This window comes from Rhodamnia argentea, chromosome 2 (genome assembly GCF_020921035.1).
Source record: "Rhodamnia argentea isolate NSW1041297 chromosome 2, ASM2092103v1, whole genome shotgun sequence".
NCBI lineage: Eukaryota > Viridiplantae > Streptophyta > Magnoliopsida > Myrtales > Myrtaceae > Rhodamnia > Rhodamnia argentea.
In genome coordinates, this window is record NC_063151.1 from 31,457,853 (window position 1) to 31,473,935 (window position 16,083).

Consider the following 16,083-nt stretch of genomic DNA (forward strand, 5'->3'; position numbering starts at 1 on the left):
TCATAGACATCTACCAAACTCAGGATAAAATAAAAGATATTCTATCCCGATTTTTATCTTGACGATTAAATGCAGCCTAAGTACTTTACTTCCTGTTACACAAAAGCATATACCCATTCAAATCGACCAATTAAGTCACAGTGCCACTACAAAATGTACATGCGATACCCAACAAAGTTCGGGAACCGCATTTTTTAAAAGGGAAAAAACCACTGACAACCTCAAACTATGTCCACTACAATACATTTACCATGAAATTTTTTTTTTTGAAAAATTATCAAATTAGTCTTCAACCTATTATAATTGTGTGAATTCAATCCTAACCCTCTTTTTTATTTTCCTAGTAGCCGACGGGCTTCGGCAACCTGTCCCGACCACAAAGAAGGAAGACCAAAAAATAGAAAAGAAAAACAAAAAAATAATTAAAAATAATAAAAATATTGAATAATTAAATATTATAAAAATTTTGCCATGTCGGTCCGACCAGACCAAATGGACTAAATTGGCACAAATGCAAAAAGGTTAGAACCGAATCGACAAAAAAGTTTAGAAATATATTAGCATAATCGTAATAGATATACGATTGTTTTGGTAATTTTGCCACCTTTTTTTATGACATCAAAAACCCCATAATTACCCTAAATTTTTTTTTCTCATGACATAAAAAGCTTTAAACTTGTGTCCGTGCGACTCATTTACCCTCCGTTGAGGTCCCGTCAGATGATATCCTAGCCAAAACGACGTCATTTTTATTTCACTTAAGTCACGTTGGCATCATGAAAATACTATCTGCTTCCATCGTCCATGTGAGCAGATTTTTCACAGCGTTCATTGACGGAATTTCGATGAAGGATAAATTGTGCCACACATGTACAAGTTTGTAAGTTTTCATGTCGCGGAGAAAATTCTAGAGTAAATGTGCCATAATAAGCATAATTTTTTGAAGGTTTTTGGCGGCTTTTTGTAAATCCCATCGAGATCTGTTGACACTGCTTGCCGATGAAAGCGCACGTGGGAAAAAAGGAAGGCATCCCACGACTCATGCGACGTTGACCAAGAACAATCAGCTCGAAAAAAAGAATGGGCTCTTCAATAGCGTCATCGGGATTCGGATCTCCTCATAATGTCCCCAAACAATACGAGGGTTGACGTGGAAACAGAGCCTAGATCAAGCACTAATAACGCACATGCAAATTGAGTCAACGACAGAGACAATCGAGTCAACGCTTTTTGTGTCCCCGTGTGTGTGTTTCGCAAAACAAGCAACTTTTCAAGCCGTGTTATGAGATCTGCCGCATGCAAGCTCATTAAATTCTTGCAGATCCCATGCAACTTTTGTAATGTTTCCGACCCCCAACATGCGAAAATCTCTCATTGCTGTCGTATTTTCCATTCTCTTTGATTTACTAGACCCACCCAAAAGCCCCGTCAGCTTCAATTATATTAGACTGTGAATGCTACTCAAGTCTATTTCGACAACATCTTCCACCTATGAGAGAGAAATGATTAAAATAAGCCAACGTCGGCATTTTCCATTATCTTATCTGGACGGAGTTAACGGAAATACTTAATTGCACCAACTTGATAAGTTTTGGAACTTGATTGTGCTTTTTTATAAGTTGTTGGGGCTCAATTGCACTTTCGTGCCAAGTTTTCTGACCTCTAGTAATACTTACCCTTGTATTAATTCTCAAGAGCCGTACGGTCGGATTAGCGAGTACTACCGACTTGATAAGTTTTAGAACTTGATTGCGTTTTTTTGTAAGTTGTCGGGGTTCAATTGCACTTTCGTGCCAAGTTTTATGACCTCTAGTAATACTTACCCTTGTATTAATTCTCACGAGCCGTACGATCCGATTAGCGGGTACTACCGACTTGATAAGTTTTAGAACTTGATCGCGCTTTTTTGTAAGTTGTTGGGGCTTGATTGCACTTTCGTGTCAAGTTTTATGACCTCTAGTAATACTTACCCTTGTATTAATTCTCGGGAGCCGTACCGTCGGATTAGCAGGTACTACCGAAGTAGACATGCATCACTGAAAAACTTGGCTTTTGCGCGGAGCATTTCGACGAAATTGGTGGTTTCCACGATCATTTCTTCCTTTGATTTCCGTCTTTTGTTCGGGATTGTTTCCCGCTTGCTTCGGGGACAGCTTGATCAAGCGTTAAGCCCAAAGGAGGGTATCGTGTCTTTTAGCTTGTGCTCGCATAGCTTCTATAACTTAAACAATGCTATGCCGGTCTTTTTACTGAATCTAGAGTAGTCCATTTGTGAATTGGGACGAGAAGAACGAGGGAGGGATGTGTCGAATTTTGGAGAAAACAAGGAACTCATGGTCCTCAAGTTTTGATTGATTTTAGGGTTTCGATATGTCCCAAAGGACGGAATTTACTCCTCAAACTTTAGTATCTGCGCGGTTATTTTTATCCACGACTCATATGCATGTCGAATTAATGATTGTCGAACTTTTGATAACCTTTTGACCAGAAAAAAGAACTTTTGATAACCTCACGTTTATCGGAAACGGAAAATATCGCGAAAAATATCTAAAAATTCTTAAATATATTCCGCTTTTTTTTTTTTCAATTCGGTCATAAACCTTTTCAATTTTGGCTAATTGAGTATTGAGTCCTATTGACCAGAAATCTCTTCCATGGACGCCGGATGTCTTACGTGGAACGGTTAGCACCGACGTGAATTTTTTTTTTTTAATTTTTCTTTTGCTTTTTCTCTTTGTATTTTGTTCATTGTGCCAGCAAGGCCCTAAGCGAGGCCATCGCTGGCCGCCTTCACAGCCCCGCTAGCACAATGAAAAAAAAAAAAACAAAGAGAAGAAAAAAAAGAAAATAAAAATTACGCACGCCAACGCCGCCTATATGTCACGTAGGATAGCTTGCGTCCACGTCAACGATTTCCTTTCGATAGGACTAAATTGACAAATTGTCAAAATGTTCAAGACTTAATTGGCCAAAATTGAAATGTTTGAGACTGAATCGCCGCAAGTGCAATAGGTTTATGACCGTTTTGGTAATCCTCCCGACTACAATGTCATGGTTATCGTATTTGTTATTGCAAACAACCTTAGAGTTTGATGTAACATGTGATACTTGGTAATATCATTACCAGAATTTGCCAGATCACACGAGACATGTTCTCCACCTAAGGTTTGAAGCTCGCGATGCATGAATCAGAGAATCGGAATCCCAATGTCTGACCACGCACTTCGCACTCGGCAAGCATGAGAGGGAGTTCGACCACGCAGAGGAGTTTGCTTTTGCCAGACGCGAAGAGGACCCGTTGAGCTGCAGCGAATTTCCGTCTGGATCATTTAACTTCTTCCATACGAAAGAGCAAAGCACGAGGTTATAGAAAAAATGACGAGAACTCATTATGCGGACCCCAGCTCATCCTTAAACTTTTTAATTTGGCTAATTTAATTTGAATCCCTATAGAATATGAAGATTTTGTCAACGTTAGCGCCGGTCGTGCCATGTAGAATAACGGGCGTCCGTGTCAATGATTTTCAGCCTTGGCACAAATGCAAAAGATTAAGGACTAAATTGGTCCAATTGAAAGGTTTAGGACTGAATTAGTACCGATGCAATAAGTTTATCATTTTTTTGGTACTTTTCTCAATAGAAAAGAGTTTAGACTCCGATACCATGAAGGCCGAATTTCAAGAATGACAACTTGTCAAAATGAGGACACCCCAAGAGGCAAGTGTTCTGTACACAAAGGGAGGCATGACCAAAATTGATCTCAAAGATCTTGATAGACCCACTATTGTAGGCACATGGTTCTTCCCTGGGGATTAATGACCTAATCTCCATCATCGGTCAATGATAATTTGCCTCTTAAGGTAAGGAATCAAATCCCAACCTGCAATTTTATGGCAGGCTTATGCAGGTGACATTTTTTTCTCAGGCAGGCCATGCATTGCTTCCCTGGTCACAGCTGTGTCCACCTTATTTAATTGCCATATTAGAAGCCATATCATTAATAGACCTCGTTTTCATAGTCATGCTACTGCAGATGCTCTTGAGTCAACCTTCATATTAAGTATTGGCGATGGCAACACATTGCGTCCAATGCGAACGGCTCAGTCCACTCTCTCGTGCAACCTATATAAGCAAGTCTGAGGGTGTGTTAAGCTGCACTGCTTAGCATAACCCACTCTTGCCTTTCGGATTCAGTTTCGGCGGAGTTGTTGCCGGAGAAGATGGAAGGAAAAGACTGTTGCCCACTGCTCTGGCGGTTGTTGTTGGCAATGGCGGTGGTTGAAGTGGCGAGCGCATGGAACGTGACGTACGATGGGAGGTCGCTGATCGTTGATGGTGAGCGCAAGATCCTCTTCTCCGGTTCGATTCACTATCCTCGTAGCACTCCACAGGTATGGAACAAGGACTTCCAGTTGTTTACTTGATCTTCTTTGATTATGTTCTTGCGAGTTTATGAATTCAATAATTATCTTCTTACAAAATTGACAAGCATGGTTTAGACAAGGTTCAGAGCGTCTCTTACTTCCTCCGTCAACTTAAACTTTTAGTTCTGATATCTCTCTCTCTCTCTCTCTCTCCAATGAAGGAGATGACATGCTAAGCAATTTGCAGTAGAATATCACAAGAGAGAGATGTTTCACCGAGCTTCAGATTGTCCAACGTAAGAGCATGAGATTGCAATAGAGAAAACACCAGGAGCAACGAGGCAAAAGGCCCATGGTTCTCTCCGTTGTTCTTGTTCCATTGTCAAAATAATCCTCCCGCAATGTCCCCTGGGGAAACCAAGAAACTTACTTTTGTTTTTTCACGTTTAGCGACACGGTTTTGTCCTAGGCGGTTCAGAAGGTACTTTGGGGCCCATTGGTTTTATTTTCGAGTGCTTATATAAGCAAAATGACTTGCCAGGTCAAGGCTGGAAAAAGGGTAGGAGAAAACCATAATAATGCAAAGTCTAGTGCACTTCACTTCGGGTGAAAGGAACAAGAGAAATTTCGATCATCCTAATTAGAAAGTTTGACAAATTCCTGTAGATGTGGCCGTCTCTAATAGCCAAGGCCAAGCAAGGAGGGATTGATGTCATACAAACTTATGTATTCTGGAATCAGCATGAGCCCCAGCAAGGACAGGTTAAGAGGACTCTCTCTCTCTCTCTCTCTCTCTACGATGGACTTGATTCCCTTTGAACTGAAGCTGCTTAACGGGTGTTCTTGCAGTATGACTTTGGAGGAAACAAGGACATAGTGAGGCTCATGAAGGAAGTTCAAGCACAGGGACTATATGCATGCCTAAGGATTGGTCCCTACATAGAGAGCGAATGGACTTATGGGTACAAAAGAGGGGGGGAAAAAAAAACAAGCTACCTTCTTGCGCTAACTTCTGAAAAAAACATAACACTAATTGAACCCACCCACCAGCTCATCTTGCATGAAGTTTACATGAAATCACACCATTCATATATTCTACTCGCGATTCATTAATAAACTGCTCATATCACATCATGCAATTGTTGTTTGCAGGGGTCTACCCTACTGGCTACATGATATTCCGGGCATGGTATACCGATCAGACAATGAACCATTCAAGGTGAAAATCAGTTGACTAAATGAACTCGCTTACAGATCACGCATTTATTACAACTTGATGTCGCCGGCTGCACCTGAATAAACCACCAGATGCATATAAGTGGCTGATATTATGGAAGCACGGCCACAAATTCTGCAATCAATAAAAAGTTGTGCTCTATTTTCCATGTGGCAGTTTCAAATGCAGAAGTTCACAACAATGATAGTCAACATGATGAAAGCAAATAACTTATATGCATCGCAAGGAGGGCCAATCATACTATCACAGGTTACTTCCTCGCCAAAAAGCTATTCATCTGCTAGATAGCCATAGCGCTATGCTATTTTCATCACCTAAAAGCGATCTAACAAAGTGCAGATTGAGAATGAGTATCAAACAGTGGAAGCAGCTTTCTATGAGAGAGGGCCGCCTTATGTTCGTTGGGCAGCTCAAATGGCTGTGGGACTCCAAACAGGCGTGCCCTGGGTGATGTGCAAGCAAGATGATGCTCCTGACCCCGTGGTTAGTTTCCTTCTCTCTCTTTAGCCTCGCAAAACAATGCAGTAGACCATGCATGTGAAATGCAAATACATTATAGCCCAGTGCCTCAAATAACAGCCTGATGGGAAACAAGGATTCAAACAGGCAAGTTCAAATCACTCAAAATTCACAATCCTTTTGGTTCCCTCTTAAATAACTTATGATAAGGATGATGGGGATTGGTAATCACAGCCTTATGAGCTAGAGCAGTTATGGATAGACCTTACTTTCATCAGTTATGCTCGTCATCTCTCTAAACCCATGACTACATTATCCAATGAAGAACCGTTCAATCAAATTTACAGATCAATGCATGCAATGGCATGCGATGTGGAGAAACATTTGCAGGGCCCAACTCACCAAATAAGCCGTCAATTTGGACAGAGAACTGGACAAGTCAGTAAGTTTCATCAACTCCTCACACGACTAGAATCTTCTAGAATGCAAATTCTAAACAAGCTCCTAGGCTTAGCACAAAACAAATAACAAAAGGCATAGTCAGCCAAGAAAAGAGACAAACCGATGGATTTCCAAGTTAAAATCACTTGCTAATCCAGAATGAAAAGTTACCAAATATTTGCTGACATTGTGCAGCGGCACTTTAATTATTGGCAATCAGGAAACCATAATATTCCTTCCCCCCCCCCCCCCCGCCCCAAAAAAAAAAAAAAACTCTTTTTCATCACAGATGACGTGTACTACTATTTTTTCCACTATTTACTACTGACAATGCATGTTACACTCTACAGCTACCCAGTGTTCGGTGAAGACCAGCATACCAGATCGGCTGAAGACATTGCATTTCATGTTGCGCTATTCGTAGCTAAGAAAGGGAGTTATGTCAACTATTACATGGTACACTACTCATTATACAGAATCATCATTATGCTACTCTTTTCTCCGTGTATCACTCCAAAAACCGTAGTCACATCGAGACTACTTGGACGAAACAATAATTACTATACCAATCAGAAGAATGCATAAGGTTCCAATCACTGCATTTAAATCTGGACACATGCAGAAAAGGATAGTTTTACCTCCTTCACAGAAATACACTTCTATTTCAGTACCATGGAGGGACTAATTTTGGACGAACAGCTTCTGCATTCGTGACAACAAGTTATTATGATCAAGCTCCTCTTGATGAGTATGGTATGTGTATATGTACATCATCTTTGCATAAGAGCTGTATGAGCTTCATACTCTATATTGTATGCTTTAATCTAGGTTTGATGAGGCAACCACAGTGGGGTCATCTCGCGGGATTACACAGCGCAATCAAGTTATGCTCAAATGCTTTACTCTACGGAACCCCAGTTAATATTAGTTTAGGTCGACTTCAACATGTACGCAAATCATCACAGTGATCATGCAGTTTAATGCCATGCTTGGAGTAGTCAGTGGCTTTCTCAGAAGTTTATCTGCTTTGACTTATTTCAGGCCATTGTCTTCAGAGGATCACCAGGAATTTGTGCAGCATTTCTGATAAACAATGACACAAGAAGTACAAGCATCCTCTTTCAAAATGTTCCTTATGCATTGCCTCCAGAGTCTATCAGTATTCTGCCAGACTGCAAGACAGCAGTTTTTAACACAGCAGAGGTATGAGTTCAACAGAGTTTGGATTTTAAACTGCAAAAAACATGTTTAGTTATTGTACAAAAGGAATATTTAACTTTCAATTGCCTCCATAATTGTAAATGATAGATCGATGGGGGGTCCATATCAGAACTCAAAGATACATGAACGTTAAAACCGTTTGTCCTTAGTCTGTTCAACGACCTGGATCTCGATGGTCCATGAAGCAGTTATTAATGCTGACTATTGCTTTTGACAGACAAGCACAAAAGTTAGTATAAGAACAATGACAATCAACCAGAAGCTCGATTCCAGTGAAAAATGGCAAGAGTACAAAGAAGCAATAGTTTTGTTTGACATGACTTCCTTCAGAGCAAACACTTTATTGGATCACATGAACATAACTAAGGATGCATCTGACTACCTTTGGTACACATTCAGGTGAAGCACAATTAAAGCATTTACCATCATCAGGCTCCAAAGTTTTTTGAACATGAGACAACATTCAACTAAAAGCTTGTTTGTTTCACATTGGTTAATGCAGGGTTCAGCAAAAATCACCAAATTCTAAAGCTGAACTGGATGTGTTCTCTCATGGGCACGCATTACACGTATTCGTGAATGGAGTATATAGAGGCAAGCCTCCAAATTCCCTTCATTTTTTCACTATTACCTGAGATTATAAATACTCTTGAATGGGATGTGTTCTGTCCTGGGCACGCATTATATGCAGTGTTTCTCAGTCAGACCAACCCCCCAACCCCCTAGGCAGAGAAAATGAAACGAGGAAGAAAGAAAGAAACAACCCAGAAAACCTACATATTAATAAAGAAACCGTATTAATAAGCCAGCTCTTTACAAAAACTTCTTTCTTGAGAGGACATTCCATGTTGGGCCTCTTCAATGCTAATAAATGGCCAGGGAGAGGACAATCCATCTTTAACCTCTTCAGGTGAATGACCATTCCTCAGTTCAGTTTGCAGTATGATTTCCAAATTCCAAATATGACACTAGAAATCTACAACTACAATTAATTCGCCTAAATTGCATATTGCAAAATAGAGATCAAAATCAACCACAGTGCACATTGGTCCAATCCATCTACTTCTTTTAGGCACTAATGTGAACCCCAAAGCATTTGTGAATGTGGTTGGCTTGATTTATAGGATTAAGACCAGGCAAGTGTTTCATTGAAACTGCAGAACAGAAAATATAGCGTAGGGCCAGAATGTCAGAACTTCGTCAAACTGAAATATGGCTGTCTAAAATAGTTCGAAAAATGGAAACTCCCCTATGGATTGCCACCTCCAGTAATTCCTTCACTCAACGGAAGTTGTTCATCACAACACTTAGTGCTGCTAATATAATTTGCAAGTGATTTCAACCAGTGAGCGCATCCATGGACTCTAACTGTGTTCTAACAAGAGAATATCAGCAAATCTAAGGAGAAATTAAGAGCTACATAGTGAGCTACTTCTTAGTCCCAAAAGTTGAAATAGAGAGGGTCCAGTTGAAGAATGATCCAGTGAAGTAGCCCTATGATTCAAATTAAATTATGGATGCATGGTTTTTTCACAGCCTCATTATGCATGTCACCTTTTTTTATGTATTTTCCTTATCAGGATCTGCTCATGGAAGTCACGGCAATCCAACTTTCAGTCTGCAGCAATCAGTTTTCTTCAATAAGGAGACAAACTATATATCCCTGCTTAGTGTCACAGTAGGATTTCCGGTAATATTCAAAATCATATCTCATCCGACTGTATTCAAACTTCAAACCTTTGCTTTAGTATTTAAAGTTTCAGGACTAGATGACAAATATGACTATCAAACTTAGGTTATGTCACCCGCAGTTTCCTTGGGCAATACTATCGCATGAGATTCTAATGTGAATCACTCTGCTGAAGTTGCTCCCTGTCCCGTTAACACACTCTCCGTTCTTTCTCGTGTATACTTTGCTTTATCAAATGAAAGACAAGCTATGACATCCTCCGTACATTTGGATGTTAAGAATTCAGGGCCACATCTTGAGCAGAGGATTGCTGGACCACATAGATTAAAGATCAACAAGGTGGACTTTACAAACTATGCATGGGGCTACCAGGTAATTTTCTACATAGAAAGAATATGCTTCTCTCGATCCATAAGGTGATACACGATAAAGTGAACACTTTCATGTCATAAACGCTATGGTCTCCTCGGAAAGCAAATGCAGTACATGCAATACTTACAATTTACTCATTTTTCTCGAATCCACTGGAAATATTGACTGTGCATAAAGTAACTATTTTATCTTTTTAATGATTATATTTTTTATTAATTTCCAGCCAAGCTGATGTCTTGTTTCACCTTTCATGACTCTAAATTTGACTCATAAAAACCTTTTTCTTATCAGTACTTCACTAGATTATAACTTCAAAAGCAATTTCAAGAGAGAAATCAACTGAAGATGATGCATAAAAAGATGTCTAGCATTCAAATCTTCTAATACACGATACAAAATGTCAAAACTTAGAAGGTTCACGTTCTAAACTGATTCAACTGAATGACTCACAAAGGTTGGCCTCTCTGGAGAGAATAAGGGGATCTACACAGACGTTGGCTCACTCAAAGTGCAATGGAATAAGTACGGTAGCTCAATTAGTCATCAACTCATATGGTACAAGGTATGAATTTATCTGCTAAGAAGATTGACATTGATGGAAAAAAAAGTACAAGTTAAACTAGCTCTTCACACAGCATTACACTGGATTACACTGATTCAATTGACCAAAAGAAGAGAAAGCTAATAGTTTACAACAACCTGCTAATGGCTTTTTGGCAGACTACATTCGATGCACCAGTCGGAAACGATCCAGTGGCTTTGAACCTTAGTTCAATGGGGAAGGGTGAAGTTTATATCAATGGGCAAAGCATTGGTCGATATTGGGTTTCATTTCGCACTGCCTCCGGGGTTCCTTCACAAACATGGTACCTTATTTACTCAGAAATCTGGGTTTGGGATTAGTTGGTTACTATCAAACACAAAATTTGTACATATCAATTAACAATGCTCTTCAATGACAGAATAAATAATGAAGATTTGCTTCTCAGGTACCACATTCCTCAATCTTACCTTAAACCAAAAGGCAACCTGTTAGTCATACTAGAAGAAGAAAGCGGAAACCCTCTGGGGATTACAATAGACACCATTCAGGCAACAGAACAACAATAGGAAAGGTTAGTCATTCCTGAATTTTCAAGATTACATTTTACTTGCACCATGATTTAGGAATCATCCATGATGCAGGAATCACTGCAAGAAGAGACTCAAAATTGAGTCATAGCATACTACTTTTTCACTTTGTTGACGCCAACACTTGTTTTCTACATATCTGTAGGCCTGCAGAGAGCAATATCAGTAAAGTAGTAAGGATCTACTGGTGGATGATCATATTTCTTGAAGCTCCTTCCAATAGGCTGTTCAACTGTAGATAAATGCTATTAAAAAGCTTTACTATCCTTAGGCTGTTTCACATTATTGAGTTGTCATTATACTCAGATCGCATGTAAATTCTTCATCTAATGTGGACAGGAGAAAAACATGTGGTAGATTCAATCTAAACATCTTCACAATTAAACAAAGTTTGCAAATTGAGAACTTTCTACATATTTCAAGGAAGCAGCCATGCTTAAGGCCAGCATACAAGAGAATGATGGCAATTTCAAAAATCTTGTACAGATTCAGCAGAGATTCAGATTGCATGATAAAATTGCTTCAACGGTACTCTAGGGGAAGTAATTGTGAAGCTACACATAATAGCAAAAGAAAGTTGGCACTAAAAGGAGTCAAATAAAGATATTGAGCAACTTTTCACCAAAGTCTGACCAAATAAAAAGTACAAAGCAACACAAAAGAATCAAGTAACGTGAAAAGGAGCATATATGTCTCAATTAAGAAATCATCTGGCCACAAGGACCACAAATTTTGATACTAAACTTATCTAAGATACATGCCTAGCACCATGAAGGGGGGCAGGCATTCACAAAGCATCAGATGGAGATATCCTCTGAATACAAGAAATGAAAGTCGCTTACTCATGAAGCCAGAATAGCATCTGCATGTGCATGCACCAGACGTTCAACCAAGCAGTGACAACTGAGAGCAAAGTCTGTCAGAGAGCATTATCCAGCATACACGAGAATTATCCAAGCAGCCACACTTCCACTGGGTTTTCTTCAGACTTCAAAGCCCAGAGTGTGCATTTGTCTCCGACTCTTCATATAGCATCCTTCATTTGACAAATTGGCAAGCAGAATAATTACCATGGCCAAACCCAATTTGGCACACGGCTCAATAAAACATCCCTTTCTAGTGAAAGCCTCACTCAGCACTACAAGCTTCTTTATCTATCCTTTCAACCTCTTTTATCTTCCTGGATAGTCTGACAATGTGATGGTACAATGGCCTTTTGAGAAGGTAACTCAGCAATGAAAAGCATAGTCTGAGCCCAACCAGCATATTTCCCATACTTGCTCACAAAAGCCTCTGCTACTTGGCCAGCGAGCTTGGCTGTAAGTCGTGCACCAGCAAGCTCAGGTAATAGATACCTGGTAGCAATCTTTTGATCAAACAAGAGAACTTATGCAGATTAGAATTCAAAACTGGCAGAACAAAGGCACACAGAAAACTTCTCACATTCAATGGGTTAAAACTGTAAAGGTACAAACCAAATATTTCTTTTGTAAAATGAAGAACCTACCAATAAAAGGCTGGAAACACTGCATACTAATGAACATGGACAAGCATTGCAGTTCATTTTTTAATGGTTAGCTTTATTAGTGGGCTTCAAGTCAACTATAGCAACTTCAAGCATCAACATGCTCAGCAGAATCATTTGCTTCCACACCAAAATTGCCATGTCTGGTACGGGAAATATGGGCAAACGCATGGTTATCGTAGCTTTCTAGTGAACAAAGAACAAATTTAGAAATATGTTATTTCCGTGTGGGCACATACCCACTACCCACCAAACATAATTAGGGAAGAAACTCTGCATGAATGATGTGCAATGAACCTTTAGGGTGAAACAACTTGTATAAATACATAGGAACTTAAGTAAGTACCCCATTTTAGACATTCACAACCATATATAAATTCCTCATAGAAGTCCATATATGGATCTACTGATTTTTCATTTACAATTGCAGGCACAGTTAAGTCATAATAATTCAGATAGCCATAGCTCCTTTTTCTGATAAATAGAAAACAAAAGAACTTACTTGCCACACATGCGTATCAACAGGAATGGCATGATGTTGATCAAGAGAGAAGAGAGCTACGCATGCTGCAACTTTAGAACCAACTCCAGGTAAAGTACAGAGAGCAGCAATAGCATCCTGTAGATCCAATCCACGCAGTGATATAAGCCACTCCACACCACCGCCAGGTTTTGACTGCAAAGCCTTAACGGTGCCCACAATATACTTGGCCCTGCTAAGTCACATTGTCATGTATTAGGGAAGCATATAGCAAAGCCTACCATGAAAAGAAAAGATGGATAAAGTTGGATAAAGTTTGACACAGGTTGACAGCCAAGGAACCAACAAAGCAACAAGTAAATCACAAGATAACTTCCTACGAGAATCAACATGATTTAAGATTCTTTGAGAAGGAGAAGTTTGGCACAGCCACACTTGGCAACACATTTCGGAAAAAACGTAGACAAGCTAGAAACATATCTAAGAACTATAGGAGCAGCTTCTAGATACTGCCTTGAATCACATATGAGGTAGTCCGTCATCAGTTTATGAACTTTAGTGATCCATTCTAACAGCAAATTTCTTTGTAGCCATCGAAACAAGGGTGTTCAATGTCCATTACCAATGTGCAGAACTCCACTTAAAAAAAATCTAGTTAAATCCATATCAACATGTCAGAAAACCATAAGCTAGCCTAAGTTTCACCAGAAGATAATGCATGTAACCAGTTTCAAATCAAACAGCTTAAGAAAATGAGGAATGCTACGAAGAGACTCCGACATGTCAAGCGAGTATAAGGAGATAAAACAATCACCTGTAACCGAAACCAGCCTCCCTGAATTCTTTCTCAGAGACGGCCATGAGTCGCTGTAGCGACGGGAACTCATAGAACTCCAAACCCTCCACAGTCCCCAGACACCTCCCCAAAGACGAAACGAAATCCACCATTTTGGTGATTCTCGCAATGTTGTTATTCGAAGAACAGAGAAATTGAATCAAGCACTCCAGAGGATCCTGCCTCAGCACGCGAGCCCCGCGCAGGAGCCTCGCCAGCTCAGCGAAGCGCGGATCCGAGGCCGAGAACACCTCCCAGATCTCACCCAATCGAATGTCGGCGTTAAGGAAATCCAGCAATGCCGATCGAGCTCCCGCGCCATCGGGCCGATCACCGTGCACGCAATACGCGACGTCGCCATCCTTGCGGTGCTTGAGGGAGACGAGGTGAGGGCCGACCGCGCCGGTGAACCGGAGGGGGCCAGTGCGTTTCCACCTGAAGGTTTGGCCGGTGGGGAAGGTGAGGGGCAAGGAGAGCTCGGACTCGGTGAGGTCGAGCGGGACCCACTCTAGGGTTTCGGCGGTGAGCGATTGGCGGATTGAGACGGTTTTTTCGCCGCGGCGGTGGTGGTGACGGAGGCGGTGGATGGTTTGAGGGGTCGGAGGAGTGGATGGTGGTGATGGTCTTGGTCTCTTCATGGTTTTCAGGAAAGAGGAGAGTCCTATCGGGGAGTTGGGGTTTAGGGTTTGGAGTTTCTTCAGCGTAGAAGCTCCATGCCTGCAACTGCAAGGGAGAAGCAAGGTAGGAGAAAGAGTGGACGACGACGTCGTCATGCTGCTGCGAAGATCACTGAAAGGCCCGAAATACCCTCGTTTTTTTTTTTAATCTTATTTCTACAGGAATGGAGGACCCAAAAAAAAAAAAAAAAAAACCACGGGGGGCAGATCAAAGAGAGAAACTTGTCACCTAAGATTATGCGTGAAAAAGAAAATCAATAAATGCTTCAACTCGAAGAAGGAGATGTCCCCTAAGCAAGTAGATCCCAAAAATCCGAAATAGAGTTTCGCACACCCGATGGGGGCGTCGCTATGGCCGGCGTGGTCGTCAACCGCTCGGCAAGATTGTCAATCCTCGCCGAGGCGCCGGCGACCCAGCCAACGCAGCCATAGGCAAGAGGGCTACCTCTCTAGCCTACATATTTTTTCTGTCACTTTTATCTTTTTTAAATTTTAAAAAACAGAAAAATGAAAAGATTCATTTTATGCCCTTGTTTGAGAAAAAAATAGCACTTTAGACCCTCATTTAAAACAATATTCAGCTCGAACTCTTATTTGAGAAAACAATAACATTCTGGGCCCTTATTCGAAATTTTTTAAAAAATTCCACTATTTTGAGTGAAAGTCGTAAGTAGAAATAATAATTATTTTTTGCATAACTTGTCAAAATAAATTGATAAATGAAAACATAAATTTAGGAGAACAGAAAATTGAGCTTATTTTTTTCTTAAGAAAAAGTAAAAAAAAAAATCAATTAAAGGGTCTCAAGTGCCTTTATTTTGTCAAATAATGGGTTAAAATGAACTTTATTTTAAATAAGAGCATGAAGTGCCCAAATTATTTTTAAAGAAGGGCGTGGTCGAGGGCATTTACATCCTTTACCTTTTGATTTTTTTTTTTGCCTTTTCTTTTCTTTTTTTCTCCTCTCCCCTCCCCTCCCCAGGCCATCATTAGCCTTGGGCGAAACCTCGCCGACGTCGGCCAAGGCCAACCTAGTGAGGGTAGCCCAGGCCACGCCCAGGCGAGGCGGCCCTCATCGACCTTTGGCGATGGCCTGGGGAGGGGAGGGGAGGGAGGAAAAAAGAAAAAGAAATGGCACAAAAAAATAATAAATGGAAAAAAGAAAAATATAAAAAGAAGAAAAATAAAGGACGAAAATACCATTCGATCGGGCTTTTTTTATAAAATAATTTAAGTACTTTAGGCTCTTATTTGAAATAATGTACACTTCATATTCTTATATGAAAAAACGAGGACACTTTGGGTTCTTAATTGGAATTTTCTCTAATATGGAACATGAATTTTTTTTAACAATTCCAAACATATGATTTAGATATGAAGCTACAAATAAATCATAGGGTTATTATTAAGAAAAACTTTAAACAAGCAAGTCTGTAACAAATTTACATTAAACTAATTTGAAATCTCTCTCTTTCAAGCCATATATTCCCCTCCAATTCTTCGCATCCAACTATGATAAGCATATTTCCCTCATTGCGCTCATAGATATTGGTGCAGATTCTTATATCCTTGATCCTAAACTTCTCCCTAAAGAATACAGGAAACCTCATATCCAGTACTTCACTCCTGCATCAACAAACACTTTCGCCA

At 40.2% G+C, this 16,083-nt stretch overlaps 2 protein-coding genes across 6 annotated transcripts; one reads left to right on the top strand and one right to left on the bottom strand.

Moving 5' to 3' along the window:
- The first annotated feature begins 3,715 nt into the window (after positions 1 to 3,715).
- LOC115736273 (beta-galactosidase 16-like) lies at positions 3,716 to 11,313 on the top strand. 5 transcript variants are annotated; one of them, XM_030667886.2, is made up of 20 exons: positions 3,721 to 3,861; positions 4,199 to 4,391; positions 5,031 to 5,126; positions 5,214 to 5,326; positions 5,517 to 5,583; positions 5,758 to 5,850; positions 5,941 to 6,084; positions 6,408 to 6,502; positions 6,852 to 6,957; positions 7,170 to 7,254; positions 7,330 to 7,448; positions 7,543 to 7,704; positions 7,940 to 8,121; positions 8,225 to 8,316; positions 9,303 to 9,412; positions 9,692 to 9,784; positions 10,239 to 10,346; positions 10,505 to 10,650; positions 10,774 to 10,899; positions 11,061 to 11,313. In XM_030667886.2, exons 2-19 carry the CDS (start codon positions 4,221 to 4,223, stop codon positions 10,892 to 10,894), a joined length of 2,103 nt encoding a protein of 700 aa, XP_030523746.2. In that variant the 5' UTR covers positions 3,721 to 3,861; positions 4,199 to 4,220; the 3' UTR covers positions 10,895 to 10,899; positions 11,061 to 11,313. The 5 variants fall into 5 exon arrangements, 4 of the variants coding, with proteins under 4 accessions (XP_048130368.1, XP_048130365.1, XP_048130366.1 ...); XM_048274408.1 differs by lacking the exon at positions 10,239 to 10,346 and having other exon boundaries at positions 3,718 to 3,861; XM_048274409.1 differs by lacking the exon at positions 9,303 to 9,412 and having other exon boundaries at positions 3,719 to 3,861; positions 9,699 to 9,784.
- A 271-nt stretch (positions 11,314 to 11,584) lies between these two features.
- Positions 11,585 to 14,533, bottom strand: LOC115749785 (N-glycosylase/DNA lyase OGG1). Its single transcript, XM_030686789.2, is given in 5 exon segments — positions 11,585 to 12,281; positions 12,943 to 13,153; positions 13,736 to 14,289; positions 14,291 to 14,352; positions 14,355 to 14,533. Coding segments are annotated over 5 exon segments (1,206 nt in total). The 5' UTR covers positions 14,530 to 14,533; the 3' UTR covers positions 11,585 to 12,077.
- Between the last annotated feature and the right edge of the window lie 1,550 nt (positions 14,534 to 16,083).